Below are 25837 nucleotides of genomic sequence, written 5' to 3'. Positions count from 1 at the left end.
ATCACATGTGTAATGGACCCAGTCATCCTGGTTTTGTGATTTTCTTCAGCTTCCTTTAGTAGCTCAAGTAAGAACAAAGGCAGTGGATGGTGGAACTAAACAAGGTTGGGGTCTGGCTAGATATGAGTGATGACAGGGCAAGGGAGCAAGGGATATGAATGTAGGAGATAGTGCTAAGGGAACTGATTCACCAAGGAGCTGAGAAAAGGAAGGGAGGATGGCACAGCAAGGACAGAAGTGATGGCCTAGGAAGGAAGTAAGGGTGGAGGGATTAGAGGTCACTGTTTTCTAAGGAGTTCAGTGCCACTTTACCAAGGTCAGCTAGGTGGCACATTGGATAGAATGTAGGGCCTAGAGCATGCCTGCAAAACATATGACCCATGAGTTGCTTGTGACCTACCAAAAAATTTTGGGCAGCCCACAAAAAATGTAGAGGAAATAAAAAAAAAGGAAAGATGTAATGAGTGCTTTGTCCATGCCCTGCTTAACCTACTTTCCACTAGTCACTACTGTGCCCACTGTATAACTTGGCTGATGGGTTGCCACTGCACACTCTCTCCTGTTTGTCACATGACCCATGGCAACTGACCACTGTCAGTCTGTCTCCAATCTGAGAAGAGTGAGAGTTGTATCTTTTCTCTGTATTTTGGTCATTACTGGTGTTGAACTGGGACAACACAGCTGACACCCACTATGTGATGAGCAGTAACAACGCAAGAGCTTCTTCCCCTCCCTTGCCGCACACTTGCCCTCTAAGTCAGATGAGTGTCTGGCATTCTCTCCAAGGTCAGATGCTCAGTTCAGTATTTCTTTGTATGTGAGAAGTTGCTGTGGAAATTTTTTTGGTTTTAACTTTAAAGTTTTTAGGGTGACAAAAAGAAACAGAAGAACAAATCAGAACATGGTGTTTAATCAGGAGGGTACAAATAGATACTCATTTACTGACATGAGAGATTAAAACACTGTGCCTTGTTTGCAGAGAAGGAATAGTCGTTCTGAAGGAACACAATCTTCATTGCCATATTGAATCAAAACATCCTGACTTAAGCAAATAGGACACCAATGAAAAACAAATTAAAGTGTCCAAATGGTTGAATAATCTCAGTGGGGAACAATGGTTTTTCAAGAAAGTAAACTCAAAAAATGAGGCAACTACTAGGGTTAGTTTTCAGATTTCTAAAGAAATTGCTGCAGCTGGGTATTCTTTTACTGAAAATGATTTCATAAAGAAGTGTTTGCTGATTGCAGTTTCTGGATTATGTCCCCATTAAAAAAAAAAGTATTTTTGAAAAATTGTTTAATCATTAATTATACCTTTACTCGGAAAATGAGCTGCTAAAAACCTATCTGTGGCCTGAAGAAGTTTAGCCTATTTTAATTTTGGCTCCTATCTACTGCCAGATTGTGAGGTCTGGCCTAGAGTCAGAAAGACCTGAGTTCAAATCTAGCCTCAGACACTTACCAGCTCTGTGATCCTGGGCAAGTCACTTAATCTCTGTCTGAACCACTCTAGTATCTTTGCTAAGAAAATCCCATAAATAGAGTCATGAAGAGTCACACATAATTAAATAACTTCACCACCACCACCACCACCACCACCACTACAATAACTTGTTTTAATGCATTCCTGTCTATTTCAGATCTTTATATTATGGAACTTCAGTATATGTGAATGTTTCCTCACACATTCACCTCCTAATACTTCAGCCTACTCAACTGCCATAACCTACTTCCCCATTCATAGCTATGGGTCACAGTCAAGGACATGGTCAAATTCTTAAATCTTGTCACTAACTATTACTGTTCCATACCCATGATCAAGAAATCTGAAATTCCTTTCTCAGGTCATAACCTCCTATTCTCCCATCTCTCTTCATGATTTACTCTTCCTAATCCTAATCATTGTCCTCCACCGGGGTGGACAGAATGACTTTCAAACCATTCCTGCACCCCTCAGAATTCTCATAGGCCATCATTCTGCTTTAGTTTCATTTTCTTCCTTTTGCAACCTCAATCCTTTAGTTCAAGTCTACATTTTCCTCTATTCTTGAATCTTTTGTTCCCATCCCACTGTGAGCAACACAGTGAGCCAAGTCCTTAACCTGTATGACTCTCCTCATCCTTCTCCTTTACTGCTATTTACATTTTACTGAATAATGCTAGAGGAAGTCACAGAACAGCACTGACTGTTTTCTACTACCAGTTTGTAAAGTTTAATCTCAAATTAGTCCTCACTACAGCAAAAGTAATTCTTTTATCTTCCTCCTCCAATGGATTACCTCACTTCCCATCCTACCTGATCCATACTTTGTCCTCTTATCAAAACTCCCACAATATCATTTGCCCTCATGTTTACCACTGAGGCCTTCACCTCATTCTTAACTGAGAAAACAGAGGATCTTCACTATGAGTTTCCTCTTTTCTCTTTCACTATATATCCTTGAAGTCACTCCCCATTCTCTTCTCCTTTCCTCCGGCCTCTGATAAGGTTGATGGGGTATTAAGAGAGGACTAGCAACTCTGGTGTGGGAGCCTGCTGAGCCCTTTTCAAGGCTGCATATACACCTCTGGTGTCCAACTGGTCACCCAACTTTCACCTATGGCTCCAACAAACTATAGCATGCAGAGCAGCCACACCTCAATAAAACCATCTTGGCAGATGGGCTAAACCAGGCTGAGGGTAACTGGCAGGCCTCAAACCCATTGATGAGTTAGGGGGATGTCTAACCCAGCATGTGGTGGAATGGATGGATGAGAATAATTTGTTCCAACAGCCATGAAGGTGACTGAAGCTTAGAGCTTGGTCAAAGACGCCAACGTCATCTACTGCATCCTGGGACATTGCCATTTGTCCTGACTTTTGTCTTGCTACTGGACTTTGATGACTTTGCAACTGTGCAATTCTGTTTTGCTTAAATAAAATTCATACACAAATCAAGACATCACCATGTGATATCACTTCAAAAACAAAGAACGAACAATGGCACTTTTCCATGCCAAGGCAAACCTCTTCCACAATCACTCTTAGTTTCATTCCATTTTCTCCAGCAAACTGTCCCCACTATCATTACCCCTCTCCCACTTATCTTCATTGGTTCCCTAACTCCTATTTCCTTTCCTGCTGCTTAAAAACATGCCCAAATCTCCTCCACCCTTTAAAAACAAACTTCTCCAAACCCTACCATTCCCTCATGCTATCATCCTATATCTTCCATAGCACATAAATGTAATAGAATATTACTGAATTACAAAAATAGCAAACATGAAGAATTCAGAGAAATGTTGGAAGATTTAGATGAAATTATATGAAAATAAATACTAAAATAAAATCTTGCTAAAATGATATTATGAACTATAAAGGTCAATTCATATAACTGAAGAACTACTCATTCAAAACTAGGTACAAGCTTGTTGAAATACAGTGCTGAAATAATGATTAACACCTTATTTGTGGGACAAACGATATTTATTAGCTACTAAGGCTGAAGTTTCTGGTATGTTTTATTGTCTAAGGGAAAACAGGTCTCGTACATTAATCATTCATCAAGTATTTATTAAACACCTACCATGTGCCTCAAGAATTGCTGGATACCCAATTCCCAATTTATTTCAAATAGACCCAAAGTTGGGAGATTTTATTAATATTACAGATCAAGTTTAAAATTTTTCCTGTTTCAAAGCTGGGCTGAAACCAACTAGCTGAAATTTGGAAGGGACAAAAGTATTCCACTTAGTTTCAGAAAGTCAGCTGCAAAACTTAGGGGACATCTGGTTTAATAAATGATAAGGTGCTAAACAAATGTGATCTTTTTATGGTAATTTTTAGAATTCATTTACAAAGACAAAAATCCAAAGGTAATATTAGTGTAAATGAACAACTGTAGGTGGTGAACATATTTCTCTCCTTCAAGAATGCTGAGAAAATAATCTGAGCACAATGAGAAACAATTAAGAGTAAAGAACTCTATTAAACTGACTGGGCTGACCAATCAGCCTGGCAAAAGTAAATAATGTTCCAAATCTCATCTTTTTCTTCTAAATACATATGTCTAGGGTTTGCAACACAGTGGGGAGGTACTGAGTAGATAATGGAAAAATTATTAGTGATGCCAGGGCCAACGCAAAAGCAGATGTCCAGACTTCTCAGAAAAGTCTAATTTCTCACGGGAAGTACAGGAGGAAAGGTCCCTAAAGGAAGGAGAAACATAACTACAAGTTGCTGAGAACACTAATCTTCAAATGCAGTTTTTTTAAAAACTTAATTTCACATTTGTATATGATATTTCAAGATCTGTTCATTCTATGGATAAACTCAGACAAAATTACTTCTAGTGGTCATGCAGCACCTGAACACAAATTTTCACACTTCAGATTAGAGCTCAGAATACAATGAGCTCTATGTTTCTGAGGCACTGTCATGTAACATTGCTTCAAAAATTTTCTGGTTAGTTTAAAAACAGAAAACTAGGTTTCCAAATAACCTATTTTGTCTAATGGAAGATGTATATTTCTGTATAAAGGTGTCCCAAAAACCTCAGTGCAGACATTTGGCATACTTTGTAGAAAGATGGCAAGGGAGGACAGTACATTTTCAATTAGAAGTGAAGTGAAAGTAAATTATCTCAGAAAAATACATTTTTATAACTGAAAATATTGAAAGTCAATCTTTACCATTTAAGCATGCTCTTTAGTTTTTATTTTTAAAGATAAAGTGAAATTATTTCCTTGTATACTAATACAGAAATGGAAAAATTCAAATCATATTAGGCTTGCTACGTTATATAACTGATGTTATTTTTAAATTTAAAAAATTTCATTTTTAACATGAAAATGCACCATGAGGACCAAATGTTTAATTTCTATTTTGCTCCCTGCACATATAGGTATGTTCCATTATTATAAGAGCTAAACACAAAATGAATTTTCTAAATGATGAACAAATTTACAAACTAATTTAAATTTATCTTTGGGACAGAAGATTAATTATAGATAATGGCAAATAATCTCATTCTTAGAGCTCTTTTATTGTTGATAAAATTAATCATCTCCCAAGTGCCTGCTGCTTGCAATGAAAACAAATCTCTCTACATTTTTATTTCTAAACATACTGATCACTGTGACCATAAGTTCTACACAAACAAGTACAACTAGTCTGTGTGAAACTAGGAATTTCTCTAGAAGTTTACTCTAAAAACAATGAAGTTAACAAAAACTAGGACTGAATGTGTAAAATATTATGAAATAGCAATAGAAAGCTTATGTTAACATTTAGCTTTTAATTTCCTGGAAACTAACAATTTCCTCTGTCATTCCCAATTTTCCAGCAAAAACAGACACTCCCATTTTTTGTAGCAAAAATAGTCAAGACTTCAATGAGCCTTTAAAGATAACTGAAATATATTTTCCTACAGACACAAAAAAATTTGTTTGACCAATAAAGAAACTTTATGTAGAGGTCAAAAATACAAAATTTCATTTTGCCTGTTGAATAGTAAAATTATATTAGATTCCAAAATATTTACTGGTAATTTTTTTTTAAATACTATGACTTTCTTATAATAATTGAGTCCTAAGCTTCCTTCTCATTTTATATCTATGATTTTATGGTGATGATGGCAAAATGTAAAACAAAATAATAAATGACAATGATATAGTTCTCAAACATTTTTTCAAATAGCTTATACAGTCCCTTCTTACAAAGCAATAGAGAAAAAACAAAAAATCCATTTACTAAAAAAAAAAAAAACTCTATGCATTATAACATCACTAAAGAAAAGAGAAATAACATGCTTCTACTTGAAATTAGTTTCATTTAAAAACCAAAAAAATAGGGAACTTTTTTATTGGGACTTTGACACTCAGTATTATTATTTTCTTTGAATACCCTGTTATAGCTAGAAATTTGACAGAAATACAATATTAAACAGCAATATATTATACAAACTGATATTTCATTTATCCCATTATAGGAATGATTATAGAAATGAAGTTCAAACAGTGCCATCTTGTGGCTACCTTAACACTCATCACTTACCTTTTATTTAACAATAAGTAATATGCTTATTAGGGAAAACTCCAACTTGAAAGGGCCATAGGAATCATAGAGAGCACAGGAATTAGAGCTGAAAAGGCCCAAATGGATCATCTCTAGTCAGATTCCCCTCATTCCCACCCCCAGTTTACAGATAAGGAAACTAAGTTTTGCCTAATAAGGGGAAACTACTTGTCCAAGGTCACAATAAGTAGTAGTATAGGAAGTAACACAACCAGAATTTTTGACTCCAAAGTCAGAGTTCTTTTGACTGCACCAGCTAAGTTGATCTGTGTGTGCCAATCTCAACTGGAAGATCTCTGGGGATGGAAATGCTCTCTATCCAGGGACACCCCATTCTACTTTTGAACAGCTCTAATTAGAAGTAATCTTTTTTTTACATTTAGCCCAAAGCTGTCTCTTGGCAAATTCAACCTCTTTCTTAGGTTTCTCCTACAAAATCAAGTCAGACAAGCTGAACCCTCTCTCCATGTGTGTTTTTCAATAGTTAGAAAGGTGTAGCTTCAACTCTCCCAAGGTAAACATTACCTGGTCCTTCAATTGTTAAGTAAAGCAAGGTCTCCAATCCCCTTCCATCCCAGTCAGCCTCCCCTCCTGGTCTCCTTCCCCTGAGGGCACTCCAGTTTCCCAATGTCCTTCCTAACATTTGAGTCCCAGAACTGAACACAACCCTCAAGATATGATTTGATCATAGTGAGACCTCCCTCAATCTAGACACTTATGTTCCTATCTTGCATTCAGTACACAGTAAGCACTTAATAAATGCTTGTAGACCAGCAGAATTATAACTGCTATAATTCATCTCGTAATGAGTTTTATGGCTATGACCTCTCCTGTAAGGATATGTTTGCTAATATTTATGACTTCTTAAACTGTAACTTTCCTATTTCCTTTGTGAATGAAAGCAGACCATTAATGGTTACTAGAAAATATATACACATAACTAATATATACATAAGTAATTGCCTGTCCATGAATGTAAGACACCCTGTTATATGAAGTGCTGCATAACAAGCAGTGAGGTGGCACAATGGACAAAGCACCAGGCCTAGAGTCAGGAAGACCTGAGTTCAAATCTGGCCTTAGACACTTCCTAGCTGTGTGACCCTGGGCAAGTCCCTTAACCCTGTTTGTACCAATTTCCTCATCTGTAAAATGAGCTAGAGAGAGAAATGGCAAACCACTCCAGTATCTTTGCCAAGAAAACCCCAAATGGGGTCCCAAAGAAACAGACACGACTAAACAATAAGCATAACAAGCACTGAGAGAATATTAACATATTTTCTAAGTCTCTTTAGAGTCTGGAGATTGGCTCAGAAGCGTTAAAAAATAAATCAGAAATGCAGGCCACAAACTTAATGACACTTTTATTCTTTGTTTTGCTATGAAGCCCATTAGGAGCTAATGACCACTTGTAGAGAGGCAGGAATCCCTAGGCTCTGGGAACGATTCCCAGATTCCAAGACAAGGGCAGGAGAACCAAGGTCTTTATCTCTTTGAGAACTGCCATGGGGTGAGTCAGATTCTCCCATTCTTTGTCTCCCTTCTTTGCCCCCTCAACCAAATACAGTACTTGAAGATCCCAAAGCAGAAATGTGGAAGCAGAAGGAACACAAATGATCATTTTACTAGCAATTACAACATATCAAACTCAATATTTAAGTTGGGTGGCACAACACATAAAGAGAATTGTTGCTACTGTTAAAGGACCTGGGTTTAAATCCTACCTTGGATACTTAGGTAGTCACAACCTTTGGGCTTCTGTTGCCATTTCTCTAACAATGAGTGGGGGCTGGATTACATGGTCTCTGGTGCTCCTCCTAGCTCTAGAACTATGATCTGATGAAAAAACCTAAATCGACAATACTTCACAAATATTCAGTAAAATGATAGATCACATCAACCGCAGAAGCAAGTCAACAACTTAAAAGTTATTAATCACTAAAATGAATTAAAACCATAGAACATAAATCAATGATATAAAATGTTATAAATGTGATTATATAATATACAAGAACATTAATTATCTATTATCAAATGCTTAAGAAATACATGTAAATGTATATGTGAATAAATATGTAAGATATACATGGGAATAAAATAATAATCACAGAATATAACTGAGTTACTACCTTATTACTATCAAAAACTTGGCACTTTAAAAGAACTTGATTCATGTCTCTCACCATATAGTTCCTATTATTAGGACTCAATGAATTATAATCCACAAAGATCACAAAATACATATCTGGGAGCAGAGGTGACAAACTAAACATGATCACTGCTATAGAACCAACTGAATCAAGAAAAACTAACAGGTGCCATAGATAGAATCTTTTCTACATAAAATTTATATTCCTATTGCTGCTTCCCACAACCTTCACAAACCAATGCCTAGGTCACTCAGACAGCTAATGAAGACCCACCTCAAGATACAAGCCTAAGAATTTTCAGTACTACCCATCTCTACCTTTCAGAAAATCTTCATCAATTCTAAAGAATATCCTAGAATAGACTTTCCACCATGGCGACCAAGGTGGTGACGGCTGCTAGCAGCACCGCGAGGGCCATCTTAAAACTAGGGGCTATGAGTCGCCCTTGGGAGCCTCCGTCTACCAAGTATGGAGGCCGGCATACCGTGACCATGATTCCTGGGGATGGCATTGGGCCTGAGCTCATGCTGCATGTCAAGTCTGTGTTCAGACATGCCTGTGTGCCTGTGGATTTTGAAGAGGTACAAGTGAGCTCTAATGCTGATGAAGAAGACATCCACAATGCCATCATGGCTATCCGACGTAATCGTGTAGCACTGAAGGGAAACATCGAAACCAACCACAATCTGCCACCATCTTATAAGTCCCGTAACAACATTCTCCGCACCAGCTTAGACCTCTATGCCAATGTCATCTACTGTAAGAGTCTGCCAGGCATGGTGACTCACCACAAAGACATAGACATCCTCATTGTTAGGGAGAACACAGAGGGCGAGTACAGCAGCCTAGAACATGAGAGTGTTTCGGGCGTAGTGGAGAGCTTGAAGATCATCACCAAGGCCAAGTCCCTGCGCATCGCTGAATACGCTTTCCACCTGGCCCAGGAAACTGGGCGCAAGAAAGTGACCGCCGTGCACAAGGCCAACATCATGAAACTGGGAGATGGCCTCTTTCTCCAGTGCTGTAGGGATGTGGCTGCAGGCTATCCCAACATCACTTTTGAGAGCATGATTGTGGATAACACCACAATGCATCTAGTATCTCAGCCCCAGCAGTTTGATGTCATGGTAATGCCCAATCTTTATGGCAATATTGTCAATAATGTCTGCGCTGGCCTAGTTGGGGGCCCCGGGCTTGTGGCTGGAGCAAATTATGGACATGTGTATGCAGTGTTTGAGACGGCGACTCGGAACACAGTTAAAAGCATCGCTAATAAGAACATCACTAACCCTACAGCCACCCTGTTGGCCAGCTGCGTGATGCTAGACCATCTGAAGCTCCACTCATATGCCACCTCGATCCGGAAGGCTGTCCTGGCCTCGATGAACAATGAAAATATGCACACTCCAGACATTGGGGGCCAAGGCACCACCTCAGAAGCGATCCAGGACATCATCCGTCACATCAAAGTCATCAATGGACGGGCCATGGATGTCTAGTCCTTGATGCCCTGCCAGCCAAGCTCCCCCCTACACACACACACCCTCCAGCTGCACTGCTTATTTATTGGCCTCTAATACCTGCTTGTCAGAACACTAAGTCTGGGGAGGGGGTGCCTCCTCCTTGATCCAAGTGTGCATTCCTTTCCTCTTGCTTCTTAGCTCATAAAATAAACAAATGTGTCCTCTTCCAAAAAAAAAAAAAAAAAAGAATATCCTAGAATAAATCTCATTTGTATACATGCAAATTCTTTTTTCCTTTACCAAAGTGGAAACTATTTTGCCACAAGAACCCTCATTTGGAGAAGTATGTGCCTACAAATGAATAAATTAAAATCAGCAGGAGAAATTCTTCTTTTTGTTTTCCTCTGAAAATTATCACAAGCTGATTCTATTAATGGAGCTTAACATCAAATTAGCTTTTTTGACTGCCATATCACACTGCAAATTAATAGTAGACTAACATACCCAGATCACTGTCACATAAATTTCTTTCACATCACTCCCCCATCTTGGATTTATACAATTGACTTACAAAACAAATTTTTAGAATTTTATCTATTTTAGATAAATATTTAAACATTTAGAATTTATCTATTTTAAATTTTTTCTTATTAGATGAACCTCTGCTATTAGCCAAAATATTTTTGAATCTCATTTCTGCCAACCAACTAGCTGCTACACTTTTGTGTTGTTCTAAATTTGCTAAGTTTTCATCCATACTCAAGTAAATCTGTGATCTTATCAATTTGGTTGTTCCCTTACACAATGAAAACCTCAAAAAGTTATTCCCCCAACAGATAAGTGGTCTAATGATATAAAGAAAAAAAACAACTTCAAAAGAAGAACTGCACAGTATTAATAATCATATGAAAGAATATTCCAAATCACTAATAATTAGGGAAGTACAAATCAAAACAATCCTAAGGTTTTACCTCACACCCTGCAAATTGGCAAAGATAACAAAAGATGGCAAGAAAAAGATGGCTGGAGAGATTGTGGGAAGACAGGCATGTTGGTGCATTGCTGGTAGAATTAGGACAATCATTCTTGGAAGCATTTTGGAATTAAGCAGTTAAAGTGACCAAAGTGTCCATAGTCATGGACACAGAGATTCTACTATCAGGCTTATACTTCAATGTCATTCACTGGTTAAAAAAAAATTCCCTACAAATGCAAAAATATTTATAATAATTTTTGTGTGTATACACAAACATGTGTAGTAGCAAAGAATTGGGAAAAAAAGTAAGATACCCAACAATTTGGGAATAGCTAAGCAAATTGTGGCACAAGAATGTAACAAAATATTACTGTATCGTTAAAAAAACCTGATGCATATAGAAGAGCATAGAATGATTTGTGTAAACTGAGTAAATTGAAATAAAAAGAGTCAGGAAAACAATACAGGACATTCCAAAAGTCTTAAAGAAGTTTTAAGCTTTAATACTTTCAAGTTAATGCAAAATTATGAGGAACAAACATGTCTCTAGAGAAGAAATATTAGTAGACACTTCCTCTTAACTCTTTTGCAGATTAGGAAGTCTTACAGGTATGGAACATTTCACATATTTTCAGATTTTTTTTTTTCAATGTGTTAACTGGTTTTGCTGATTTTTTTCCTCTTCTTCCTCTTTTTTTCTTAATATTCTTTGTTAGATCCAAATTTTGGGAACAAACACTCACTATTCAACAAAACCGCTGGAAAAACTAGAAAGCAGTCAGGCAATAAGTAGGCAAAGATCAACATTTCACATCATATACCAAGATAAGCTCAAAATGGGTACAGAATTTAGTAATAAAGAGGAATACAATCAAAGTAGAGTAGAAGAGCATGGAAAAAATTACCTGTCAAATGTATGGATATGGGAAGGATTTATGACCAAACAAGAGACAGAGAGGACTACAGGAAGCAAAATTACTAATTTTGATTACAGGAAATTTGAAAGTGGAAGGAAAGCAGGAAACAGAAAAAATTTACAGCAAATTTCTGATAAGGTCTCATTTGGAACTGAGCTAATTTATAAAAAGTAGAGCCATTCCTCAATTGATAAATGATCAAAGGATATGAACAGGCAGTTTTCAGAAGAAATCAACAGTATAAATAATGATATGAAAAAACACTCTAAATCACTAAAAATTAGAAAAATGAACATTAAAACAACTCTGAGCCTCACACCTATCAGCCTGACTAACATTATAGAAAGGAAAATGACAAATGCTAGTGGGGATGTGGAAATATTGGGATACAATACACTGTAGGTGGAACTGTGAACTGGAATCATTATGGTGAGCAATTTGGAACTATGGCCAAAAGGCCATAAAATTGTGCATACTCCTTGATCCAGCCATACCACTACTAGGTCTGTATCCCAAAGAGAGCAAAGAAAAAGGAAAACAACTCATATATACAAAATTATAGCAACTCTTTTTGTGGTGGCAAAGAATTGGAAATTGAGGGAATGGCTCAATGGCTGAATGAATGGCTAAACAAGTTGTAATATATGAATTTGATGGAATACTACTGTGCTATAAGAATGGTAGCCATCTCTAGGGCAGGGTGGGGAGGAAGGGATGAAAATAAAAGAAAAAAAGAAAAAAATGTACATGATTAGTTTATTACATATTTAAAAGGAATAGCAAGTTGAACATAACAGATTTGTAGTTTCATGGGCAATCATCTTTTTTTATTACTATGTTATGGAAATGCTTGTTTTATCACATAAATTAAAAATTAAATAAAAATTTTTTTAAAAAGAAAAGATGATGAGAAAGATGGTTTCAGAAAAACCTCAAATGAACTGATACAGAGTGAAGTGAGCAGACCCAGGAAAACACTGTACACAGTAACAGTAACATTATAACAATGATCAACTATGAAAAATTTAGCTATTTTGATAAATACAATGATCCAAGACAATTCCAAAGGACTTCATGAAAATGTTATCTACCTCCAGAGACAGAACTAATGACCTGTGAATACAGACTGAAGCATGTACAGTGTTTTTACTTTATTTTTCTTGCCTTTTTTTCTTTGTAACATGGTTAACGTGCAACTATACTTTAGATGACCTCATGTATAATGGTTGGATTGCTTGCCTTCTCAATGGGTGGAGGTATGACCGAAGGGAGGGAGAAAGCATGATATTCAAAATTTAAAAATGAATTACATATATATAATGTATATACATATACATTATATATATGAAAACAAAGATAAAACTAAAAATTTATTTATTTTTAAAAAGCGAAAACCACAAACCCATGTCTGCTCAGACAGTATAACTCTTGCCCATATTCTCCTATTTGCCATAGGAGGTGCAAACATATTCCATGGTTTCACATGCGTATACAACAATGCCTCTTTAATGTTGGTATTAAAAAGATGGGAGTTTTGTCTGGGAGAAATCTATGGTCAATAAAGGAGCTCTGCAATTTCCTAAAGGATATCCACCTCATTCTTCAATTTAATTCTGAACCTAACTCACTATCTAATTATACTGCCTGATGGACAAGTTTTATAGGTTGTCCATCTAACGAACTGCATGCATGAGCTGGCCAATAGATATCCATTTATTTTTTTCCACGTGGATTATAAGGCCAAACTATTTGAGTGGAAACATCTCCTGCAGGAAAATCCTGACCTATTCATATAAGATTTTATAATGAAAAATGGATGAAAGGATACTAACATATGCTCTCATAAGAAATTTAATCAATAAAAATTAATTATCATAACAAAGATATGATATCTGTGTGACAAAAGAGCCTAAAAATCACTTTATTCACCAAACCTTTGACTTACTTTCCAAGAAAGGAAAGATGGCAGCCAAGGAGACAGGAGTTTAAAATGGAAACTCATTTGCAAAATCTTAAAGGGAAGGAAGATGGAAGATTAAGAGTAGTAGAATCTCATAAAAAACAAACAGTAGAAAATAAATTCACTTTCAAGAGAGCTCGGTAAAACAGACACATCTAAGCCTTCTCCGTATCATTACTACAACCACTGAATGGCATAGGACCACAGTAGAGCCCTAGTTCACTCCACTACAATTAGGCACTCTAGAAACCATCTCTAAGTGTTTCTAACCTAATGAGGGAGACAAGTATTTATGTAAATATACACACAGCAAAACTATAAAATTAATAAATACAAATATACTCAAGGCAATTAGGGAGGAAGGATACTACCAATTGGTAGGGAATAAGGGAAGGCTCTAGGCAGAAGATATGCTTGAGCTACATCTTGAAGAAAGAGAGGGATTCAACGAAGTGGAGGTAAAGAAGAAGTGTATTCCAGGCATGTTAGAGGAACAGTATGAGGACACAGAAAGAACAGATGGAATACTGTATGTGAGGAACAAAGGTAAGGTAAGTTTGGCTACATTGCAGAGTATTAAGAGAGTAATATTGAATGATGTTAGAAAAATAAATTGGCAGTCAGGCTGTATAGGGCTTTAAAAGCTAAAAAAGGAGTTTGTATTTTATCCTAGAGGCAACAGACTTTGGAGGTGGCTGAGTAGGGGAGTTATAAGGAAAATTAGGTTGGCAACAGTGTGTATGATGGACTGTAGTGGTGAGAGGCTTGAGGTGGGGAAATGAGCTAGGAAATTGTTTTACAATAATCTAGGGAAGAGTTGATGAGAGCATGATCTAAAGTGGTAGTTATATGAGTGGAGGGAATGGCTGGGATACAAGAGGTGTTATAAAAGCAGAAACAGAAAGATGTGGCAACTGAATAGATATGTGGGCTGAGGAAGACTGAGGAGCCCATGTTAATGCCAAGATTACAAACCCTAGATTACAGACACTAGGGTGCCTTCAAAAGAAATAGGAAAGCATAAAAAAAGGTCAGGATTTAGATGTAAAGAATTCTTAGACATGTTTAATTTTGAGTTGTCTCTAAAACATTCAATCTGAAATATCCAAAAGGAAATTAATTGGTATATGACCAATGTTCAGGAGAGAGACTGGGGCTGGCTATGTATTACAAATCTGCCTACCTGTATTACAAACCAATCTATATATGTAAGTTTGGAAAGATAAGGCATACACTAAAAGAGACTTTTTCTATACACCTTTACCCTGATTGTTATTCTGAAAACCTGCTGCTCACCCTTAGTTCAAATTACACTATCCTTCAAATTACCTCATCTCTCCTTTCTTCTCCATTTACTTTTTGAAGCAAAGTTGCCTCACCTGCTTTTTTACAATTTTTTCACCCCTACTTCAAGAATTCAAACTATACTTACTATAGGTATGACATGTTCTCCTCCTTAAATTTAGAACTTAATAACTCTTTCTGCCTTAATGTCTATTAAAACAACCAATAAATTAGTAGTAATTTATTTAATGATGACTATCTTCATTAGGTCCCTATCCCATATTTTAGAATATAATTTCTTTATAAATTAGCCTAGAAACAAGGGAGTAAATACAAGGTGTCCCAAAAATGTTAGTGACATTTAAAACTGTAGCAGCTTGATTTTAAGCTTTCATAGCTTTAAACTGCACTACAATTTTTTAGGACACCTAACTATATACATTACTAAGTTCAAATAACATGTTTTATACACTAAAAGGCCCTAATGAGCTCAATATTGTCATACAAAGTAATTATCAGACAACCAAATAACGTGTTAATTATTAACGGATGTCAGCTTGACATACACAAATACTTCACCATCAAGTTATCCTTAGAGTTGATGCTACGTAATCACACTACAGGTGAAACGACATTAAAATGAGGTGCTTCTGATGTATCACATCAGATCCCAGGCATTCTTTTCTTGCAAAAAATTCTTATCTACAACAGGAAGGCTCTGGTTCTAAGGCTCTGGTATGGAACGCTGTTTGGTATGGAAATACTTCCTATGTCTCCTGATGCTATCCAAGTGATCATGAAAGCTTTGGCATGTCCTATTTACCAGAGTTCAAGGATGAACTAGCTATAGCTCTATCTCAGCTGTTTCATGATCAGACAGGCTCATCACTAGCTGGACCAGAGGTAATGAATTTCTCAGCAACAGTTAACTCACAAAGATCACTTCCTAAGTTATGAAGGAGACGTTATCTGCATTGGTAGAAAGGATCCACAGCAAAAAAATTACAAAGCCTTAAACTACTGAGAAATGTTTAGTAGTAATATGAGTGATAAGAATGAAAAATCAGCTATTCAAAAGGGAAAAAATCACTATTTAAGAAAGTCAGGAAAATGTCACTCACTTATATAACACAGGTCTGTCCTGAAGGGCTTCCATTGCTTGGGTAAGTACTGGAACTATATCACATGATTCTTGTGTCAAACTCCTGCATTCACCTAAAAACAATCAACTCTCTATATAACAGATATGTATATATGCATAATATATAACTATTTTGAAGACTGAGCTCAATAATGTGTTCTTTGTTCATGAAAAAGCCACACTATAACTCTAGATGTCTAATTTCACATCAAACGTTACATTACACATTTTATTATTTTATTTTATACAACTTTACATTAAGTTGATAATGCCTGAATGGTTCAAAAACTAGCTTAACTTTCAATTAAACTAAAGTAAATTTCAATTAAATTAAACAATTAAATAAAACTAAACTTTCAAACTTTGCAGTCAAGATCATTGAATTATGACATAATTGTATATTTTGTATTACATAATTACATATACAAATGCTATAAAGTATATTTCAAACTTCCATTTGAAAGCTAGTTATGAGAAAATTTCAAATGGAAGTTTGCCAGATGAAAAGGCATCGTGGAAATCACAAAGCATTACAATGCCTGGAATAATACATTGAATGAAGTTTCTGACTTCTAATAGAAGATTGGACTTTTAAACAATGTGGTTTAATAGATATGTGGATAATTAATAACTGCCAATTGGCAATAAAAATATGGTTATAAAATGGACTGAACTGTTTGACTTCTTAACTTGAAGAGACCTGATATTATTTCTTTCTAATTCAATTCACTCCAGCCAATATTTACTGAGTAGCTTCTTTAAAGCAATGTATGGCAGAGTTTAATTTTTGTTCTCAGCAGAGTCTGGGACAGAGTAAGCACATAACAATTTTTTGCTTACTTGATAGAATACACAAAGAAACATAAGACCTTCCCATGAAATGTCCAAAATCTAAAAACAGGCATATGAAAAATTCAGTAACAATAAAAGGCTTGAACAATTATTAGCTGTTACCATAGGCAAATCACTTTACCACTCTATGCCTCAGTTTTCCCAATGTATGATGGGAGTAGGACCAAGAGGTAATACAGACTTCAAGCTATCTAATCCAACTCCCTCTTTTACAGATGCAGAGTCTATGATTCACAGAGACTAAGAGATTTGCCCAAGGTCTCACAGATGGTCCCGTGATTCCAAATCCATGGCTAGCTTCCCTGTATCATCACATCTCCCTAATGGCAATAAGATTTTATAGAGCTTTAAAGCTTTCATTATTTCATTGGAGTTTCACAACATCCACACAAGGTAGGTAAGTACTTTCATTTTCTATGTCATAGGCTATGGAAGAGAAAAAAAAAATTCTGTAAAACTTAAATATTATTAAAAAAATGACTTGGAACTCCATACATATATGCCAGATAATATTAATTATTCAATAACATTTATAGAGCTATCTGTATGTACTTTTCAATATCAGACACCTACCATGACCTAACAAGCACTTATTACTATGTGTCAGTGATTATATTAAGCAAAAGGGATACAAAGAAAGACAAAAATCAGTTTCTGTCCTCATGGAGCTTACAATCTAATAGGGCAGCCAATATGGTGACAACCATGTATAAACAAAATTGGAGATAATCTGAGAAAGAAGGCACTAATAATAAGGGAGCTTATGAAAGAATTCTGAAACTAAACTCCATCACTTGCCACTTATCCCCTCTATGTGTAGCAGTAGGCATATTTCCAACTCTTGTATCCCATCATGTTGGTCTGTGGTAGCACCACCTTCTAGTTGTCCCCATCTGATTGAATAGAATACCAGGACACTTAAGAGTCCTGGGATTACAAATTTGGCCCTTTGAGTACCAAACAGAATATTGACCTCAGTTAAGGAGCCCAGGAAAACAAGATAATTCATGTTATTTACCTCAGCAATTTACAACTGTTCTGAGATCTTTGGAACATCTTGTTCCTTCTGGAGAGACCATAAATATTACAGTCATGGGCAATTTTCAAGGGCATGCTGGAAGAACCCTGCCCTCCTATTATCAAGGCTTAACCTGTATGGCAGTGTTCTTCTGATCCAAACATTAACTGTGGGAAGCTCCTAGGATGCTTCTATCCTTGAGTGCAACAATGCAGATTAACTTAAGCCCTGATTTGTCAGAAGCAACTTTATAGGTTATTTCTATCCCCCATAATGTGAACACTGAAAGGTAATGTATTATAGGGGGTAGGAGGAGAGTTTTCAACTGTTGAAATCAATAGATGTTTCACCTGAATCACAGGCTTAATAAGAAAATTATGGGGACATTAAAGGGCAGCGACAAGGTCAGGGTCATAGACAGTATTTGAACTCAGGATTTCTTGACTCCAGTTCCTGACCTCATCACTTTTGTCATTCCTCTCTGTCAAGGAGGCTAGTTTGTACATGTGGATAATGCAAGGGTGAAAAGGAATTTGAAAAAAAATTGTGAGATGGCAGTTTTCCCTTAAATAGTTATTCAGATTTGCCTGTAGCAATCTTATCTGTGAGATGTTCTTCAAGTGATGATCAATTTATTTCATTCCACACATGAGGTATGATTTTTGTGAATGCTGGGGTGATTCATTTTTCCCTTATAGGTGGTATTTTTTGAATACAGTAAAAATTCAATCTTTTAAATTTTTGTCTTATGAAACTCATATTTTGCTGAATTGTACAGTATCTGGTAGATGCTGACATTAAATAAGTGCTTAATGAATTATGAAACTCATTTGTTTTACTGAATATCAGCATCTGACATTTAATGTAAGGCATTTAATAAATGTTTATTACAATGAAAAAAGATTATATTCTCCTCCAACATTAGGAGCTCATTTTTAGCATACAGATACTGATATACATTTCAAGGGCTAGGAACTTGCTTGATTTACAGTCCTCATGCAAGGCAAAAATACACTTTATGAATAAGGTTGGTTACATTTACCAACATATGCCATAGCAACACACCACAGGGAGTAGCCTTGGTTTACTGGTCTAAATAAGACCATTTGTACATAGGTGGCAATTACTTAGGAACCAACAATATGTGATCAATAATGCAATCAAAGCATTTATTATACTTAAGTATTAAAGAAAAAAGTAAGATGGTATGAGATAAAATCTTTATGAAAGTATATACATGACTATAAATTTCAAAACTGGGCTAACCTGATGATAACCAGGGAGATTCAGTATTTTAAAATTATTATTTGTAGAAAAAAATCTAAGTATGATAAACTCTTAAGAGTCTATCACAGACATAATTTTCAGTTCGGTACAAACGGAGTTAGAAATAATTTAATAGTTTTCATGAACCTCGGCTATCAGAAAAACAAGCAACTTACTTTGAGCCCATCTGTAAAGTCGTTCATAGGAAGTTTCTTGAAGCAAGGCCATCTGTTCCATAATTTCTAGACTAAAAAATTTAAAACATTCATTATGATTATATAAGTGTGAAGCAATAGCTACCTTTAAAGATCTAAAAAGATGATTAATTGCAATTCAGTAAAATCATGTTTTTGCCACTTTATATGACTGCCAGTACTTTTTTATGTGTAAAATACTTAAATACTGTCAATTATATATGTCAATTTGTTACTTAAATAAAATTCAGTCTTAAACATTTCAAGAGGCAATATATTTACTTCCTCTTTCCACAAACAAGAACAATACCATCTATCACTGATTCACAAAGTTGTACTGAATACTATTTTTTAAAGAATTAAGAATGAATAAAAAAAAAAATCAAGACTATCAAAAGCAATATAAATGCATTTATTTTATTACTAAATTTACTTACCCTGCAGTTTGTTGGTTTGTTCGCAAGAGGACTTTGACATCATTATGAATTTGTTTTACTCTTCCTAATGCCTTGAAAAAATCCTTAAAATAAAGAATATGATTAAAGCATGCTCATTTTTGCTAAAACTTCAATACTCAATGTGAATGGGACTTCAGGTCACTCTTAAACTTTCTTTTATCTTCATGAAATCACTCTGAAACCTCAAAACAAAATTAATATCTCCTTCAACTGAACTCAGATAATTTCAAAGTTAGAAAAGACTTCAGCAGCTATTTAACCCAACTCAACCAAAAAAAAGAATCCCCTGTACAAGATACCAAAAAAAAAAAAAAAAGGTCAACCAGCCTTTTCTTGAAGAACTTTTAGAGGACATAATCATTACACTTTGACAGTTCAATGTATCTGTGATCTCCTGAATGTATATACTTCTTTGAACCATATAAACCCAACTCAACCTTTTCTTTCATCTCCTGTGACACATTTTCCTGTGCAACCTCTAGATTTTAACGTATAAGGGAGTATTTCTCTAGCTGTCTTGACATAAGAGAGAACTATCGAGGCTGTTTATTGGTTAATCTTCACTCACCACATGACAGGCTCACCTTCATTCCTAGTTATAAATCTCTCTGATAGCATCCCAAATATCCCATGCACTCATGTACAAATTTTTGATTGGTAATATGCAGCTTCTTCCTGTCTACCATATGCTTCTCCAAATGCCTGGGATAACTTTCAATTTAATTCTTCAGAGACTGATATCCCCATGCTAGTAGCCATAAGGCATCACTGGAAGAATACTTATTTAGGACCATAGATAAGGAGCTGGAAGGGACCTGAGATGCTACAGAATCAAATTCTGTCATGTTAGAGAGGAGGAAACTCAAGTTCAGGAAAGTTTAGTAACCTGCCCAATGACGTAGAAGTAACATCAAAGGCAGAATATGTATCCAGTCCTCTGAGTTCAGAGTTATACTACTGTTTAAAAAAGATGGGACTTTGCTTCAGGGAAAATCTTGGGGTCCTTAAAACAGTGAAATTTCCCCAGTAGAATCCAATCCACTCTCCTTTTTACTGATAGTGCCAGCATATTGTCCATGTGTAGCATCTATCAAAAATATACATACTTAGAAGAATCAATTCTATGGGTTATTTATCCAACTGTACATCACAGTACAGCACGTGGAGCACGTGGCTTTGCAGTGAGGATAGGCTGTAAATTTTCAGTGATTATTGGTCCTCATTTAGAAGTGATCCATCTTCTTTAAACTTTCTTTTAATGAGGGATCTCCCATACATATATAAATATCATGATTCCTTGAAACATGACAGAGATAACTTTGTCCTATCACCTGACTATTAAAGTCAAGTAAGGTATAAAAAAAGAGATGTGTTTACAAATATGTTTGATACCATTATAGAGGCTGGTCAGTACAGAGCGGGGTGGTCAGTATAGAATCCAAAGGCACTACTGGTCCCTATCTATAAGTCCCTATCTACATATAGATAGCAAGTTGCTGGGTTTGTTCCTGTTCATGAATGGCATGGTTCTGACCTCATCAAGCCCTGGAACACGACAAAGCCTCAGAAATGCAGTTTTTACCATACAATTTAGCACCTGCTTTGTTGGTTATTGTCATTTTTCCCAACTAAGTTTCTCAAGAGAAAGAAAATGCTTTCTATTTCTTTCATTTTCTTCACTGTGCCAGGCATAAAGAAGGTGCTCAGCACAGATATGGTGACTGATTACTTAATTATGATAGTCAAAATTTTCTCATTCTATGGAAGTCTTGTGCCTTTATAACTTTTGCATCACCTCATTGGCTTTCAGCTGATGGAACAGACAGCATTTGTCTTTGAAGAGTGCTGCTAGCAGCTCTCTCTTCTCTAACACTCAACTTTTTCTTGCTAAGAAGCAAAAGAGTTGAGCTGTCACAGTATTCCCCCAATTGTAAAATGGCACTAAAGTACAAGATGACTACAAATCTCAACAAGTAAGGCCTGTGTAAAACTTTAATTCGCATACTTAGCTCTCCTTTTCACAGAGACAGGTTCAGTTCTAACCAACACGGAGCAGAAGGAAGATGAGGGAAAGAGAAATAACACACAAAAGGTCTTCAAACAGCTAAAGGACTGTAATGTAAAAGAGTATATGTAGACTTATTCTTCGTTGCTCCAGGTGGGAAGTTGAAGGGAAGCAAACTTTGACTCAATATGTGTAAGTATTTTCTAACAATAAGAGCTGTTGATACAGGATGACTCCCAAAGTAGTGAGCTTCTTTAACTACTGGAGGTGTGCAAACAAAGGCTTGATCCCCACTATCAAGGATATTATAAAAGGGATTCTACTGAAGTGTTAGTGATTTTTAAAATTCTTTCCCTTTTAGAAACTTATAATTCTATGAGTACAAGTCAAGACCAGAGATAATTCAGGGACTCTGCAGTGGTCACATGTCACCCCAAGCTGAAAGGAATGCAGAGACACCAGCTGAGCTTGTCTTTTTCAAGGCATAGGAAAGAATTTACTTTAGTTTGGTCCAAAGCCACGAGCTATTCCTGCAATGTAGTCTGGAATGAATTCAATGTCCCTAGGGGTTCCACTAACCTGGTGATGATTCATATCTGCACTAAGAGCTACCTATCACTCTTATCTAAGGCTCTCTCCCAACAAGAAAAAGATGCCCAAACTGAAGTAAAATCATAACTACCTTTTGGAGTGGGCAGGTATGACATAATTTGCCAGAGCATAATACATTTTATAAACTTTTTCCTTTACCCTTTCTATCATTCTTAATCTTATTATGCTGCCAGTTTCTGCATGTCATCTCCAACTTCTAACTAGACAATTACAACAAAGAATATGTTTCATATCTTATATATACAACAGAAATGAAACCTTTGTATAAGTTCCACCTAATATAAACCATCAAAAATAATCAAAGTTAAAGCTAACAGAATAAAGATATCTACTCAAATAACTTTGCTTATAATATCAAGATCTTGGGATGTTATTCAGGAATTTGATTTTGTTTTTTGTTTAGACTTATAATGTAATCAGGGAGTTTACAGAAAGTAAATTCCTACAACCAGTGTAGACTGACAACTATCCTATAACTTAAAAGTTTCCTGGGATATTGAGAAGCTAAGTGACTTGACCAGGTCACAGAAGTCAGAAACATATTTGAAACTCAGGTACTCCTGACTCCCAGACCAGCTCTCTTTCTCCTAGAAAAAAAATTTTTTTTCTTTCACATTAGCAGCATATTATTAATTAACAAGGATTTTGCTCCATATTGGATGAGGAACACCATTGTAGATGCTATAAGAGATTTAGATAAGTTCTCTGCCCATAAGAAATTTGCAATCTAGTTGAGCAAATAAAACACAGAGGAAATAGCATAAGAAAATTACAATCAGATCAAAAAAAAAAAATCATCCAGTACAAATTGAATACATAAGTTACCATAGGAGAGTGTAAATATAATGAGGTGGGGTTTAACAAGAAAGGTTTTAGAGAGGAGTTCTTAAAAATGATCAGTTTTTTAGTCTCTTAAATTTAAAAAAAAATTAATTTGAAAATAACTTGAGTTGCAACTGTTACATTAAGACATCAATTAATAAAATTAGGAGAGAAATGGCTTAACAACAAATAAATTAAAATTAGTAAGAAAAATAAATGGAATTTTAAAATCACCAGCCTAGAGAAAGCATGGGACAGTGGAAAGAACACTGATTCTAGAGTTAGAGGACCTGGGTTCAAATTCTATTTCTAATGCTTATTACTTTGTATGATCAAAGACACTTAAACTACTTTGGCCTCAATTTTCTTATCTGTAAATGAGATTAGATTAGATGGTTCTGAGGTGTCTTCTCTCAATGAGCCTATGTTTTTATGTAAAAACCTCTGTGAAACCATATTATATAAAATATTCCTAGCAGAGAAAGCTATAATTGAGTTTATGATTAAATTTCTTAAAAACCCTAATTTTTCTTGCTCTTTCTTTCATAGGTAACAAACCATGGGAAAGATGTATTAAACTTGTCTTGAATTAATTGAAAAATGAGCCTAGAAAGTTTAATGATAGAAATATGGTTTGAGCAATTTGTTTTCTATTCACTGAAGAGATAATGAAAAAAAATTCCAAGGGAGAGAAAATGGAAATTTATCCAAAAATAAAGTTAATATCCTTGTAGCCTCTTATCAGCAAAGGGGTTGATGGGAAGTATAATTTTTCCAGATGGAAGGAGGGACTCAAAGAAGAGGCTACACATGAATGTCATTTCCTCCCAAAAAAGTTTAATGCTTCATGTCTGCAACATAAGTTTCTTCAGTTGTGATGTATTCGGATACAGAATTAACTTAAAATCTATAGATTTTGAATATTTTAGAATAAATTCCATTTCTATGTAACTTCTTTTTATATCATTTTATTAGATATTATATATAACTGCATTACATACAGTAACTATATTTTTTAATATTAGAATTCTATTCTGTGAAATATAACTTTAAATAAGAGGGCTAGCAACTGATGTTTGGCATTTTTGTTGTTCTTCTTCTTAAGAATAGCTATCTGTATGACTCTGGAAGACCCCTGATAAAAAATACTAACCACCTTCTTATAAAAAGGTGATGGACTAGTATGCAGGATGAAACGTATCTTTGAGTATGACTAATATTGACTAATATTCTTTGCTTGACTATGCTTGTTTGTTATAAGACTGTTGTTTTTCTTTTTTTCTTTGTGTTGGGGAGGGGCAAGGTGGGAGGGAGAAAAAATAAAAGCTTGACAATTTTTAAGAAATAAAATTTAATTTAAAAAATATCTAATTTAAATGTAGAAACTGAAAGGAGGCAAATGCCTAGGGTCACATAACTAATAAGTATTTGAGGCTGTATTTGGACTCTGGAAGGTCATTATGACTCCAGACCCAACTCTAACCACTATGCCATCTTGCTGCTACCAGAAGAAAGAAGAAATATACTTCTGCTCCTTTGCAGAGGTACATGGTATATGGTATGGAACAGTGCATATAACATCAGTTCAATGAATTGTCCTGCCGGATTTTCTTGGGGAAAATTTTTCTACTCTATTAGGTATCACTATTATGCTTTAATTCACTGAAATGGGATTACCTCTGTAATAGGTCCTTCTCTTGTGCCTCGGAGAAGACTCATTTCATCTGAAGTCAACTGGAATTTAGATAAGAAGGCATCTGCAACTTGGGCTCTTATTTCTAACCTCTGACTGGAATAAGAAAAAAAAAAGCCAAGCAGATTAATTATTTCCATAAGTTTATAATGGGCTTGTGATGAGATCAACATTTAAAACATAATAAAAAATTTTAAGAGCCTAGTGAATCTCCTAACAGTCACTTTCTACCTTCAAAGAACTTGGAAGCTCACTACCACAAAAGTGGTCTAACCAGCTATGGTTCTGTTATCTCACAGCTACCTGGATAAAGTAGGAAAAGGAACTGACCACATATCCAAAAGTAAAAAAGAAGGACATCAAGTAGTTACTGTGAATTAACATTCAAAAAACTTCTGCCACTGTTATTTGTACTCATAGCTCACCAATTTTATTTCCAAAGAGTGGAATACATAGTTGCTTTCAACTCATTTTTTTTCATAAGCATTGAAACATCAGTCAAAAGTCTGGACCTGAAGTACACTAGATATGAATAAGCAAACCCACTCATTCACCTCTTCTTCAAGAAAATAATTACAATTTTAGGTTAGAAATAGAGGCCAATGAATTATTGGCCAATTTCCCCAACTTCAACTCCCATCGTTTTCATATACTTGTTTTCTTTTTCTTTTAATAGGTTATAACTGAACCTCAGAAAACTGACCACCACCCATTTTTGGATATTTTGCAACTGGAAGGATCCAAAGACTGGAGGAATTATAGTTGGTAAAGTCAGGGGAGGATCAAGCAGGTGCCAAAACGATATCATTAGACTGCATGGGAGCTAGAGCAGAACAGATTAAATTTAATTAGCACCTACTGCAGGGAATGTCCTATACTGGGAGACAGGGGGAGACAAAATCAGAAAAGATACTTTCCCCACCCTCATCGAATCAAGTGGACAGACATGACGTAAAATTCCTTCCACACAA

The 25837-nt window shown here is 35.6% G+C and overlaps 2 protein-coding genes across 2 annotated transcripts in view; one reads left to right on the top strand and one right to left on the bottom strand.

Moving 5' to 3' along the window:
* Positions 1 to 25837, bottom strand: part of COG6 (component of oligomeric golgi complex 6) — a 149918-nt gene that overhangs the window by 87965 nt on the left and 36116 nt on the right. The window contains exons 5-8 of the mRNA XM_072610437.1: positions 24851 to 24962; positions 19714 to 19796; positions 19259 to 19329; positions 15927 to 16020 (exon numbers count right to left, since the gene is read on the bottom strand). Coding sequence (XP_072466538.1) covers positions 15927 to 16020; positions 19259 to 19329; positions 19714 to 19796; positions 24851 to 24962 — 360 coding nt within the window. The remainder of the gene's footprint in view (positions 1 to 15926; positions 16021 to 19258; positions 19330 to 19713; positions 19797 to 24850; positions 24963 to 25837) is intronic.
* LOC140504956 (isocitrate dehydrogenase [NAD] subunit gamma, mitochondrial-like) lies at positions 8573 to 9919 on the top strand. The gene has a single exon (XM_072610439.1). The coding sequence runs from the start codon at positions 8577 to 8579 to the stop codon at positions 9702 to 9704; it is 1128 nt and encodes a 375-aa protein (XP_072466540.1). The 5' UTR covers positions 8573 to 8576; the 3' UTR covers positions 9705 to 9919.

Source organism: Notamacropus eugenii, chromosome 5 (assembly GCF_028372415.1).
Source record: "Notamacropus eugenii isolate mMacEug1 chromosome 5, mMacEug1.pri_v2, whole genome shotgun sequence".
Taxonomy (NCBI): domain Eukaryota; kingdom Metazoa; phylum Chordata; class Mammalia; order Diprotodontia; family Macropodidae; genus Notamacropus; species Notamacropus eugenii.
This window is presented reverse-complemented; position numbering and strand designations above follow the sequence as displayed.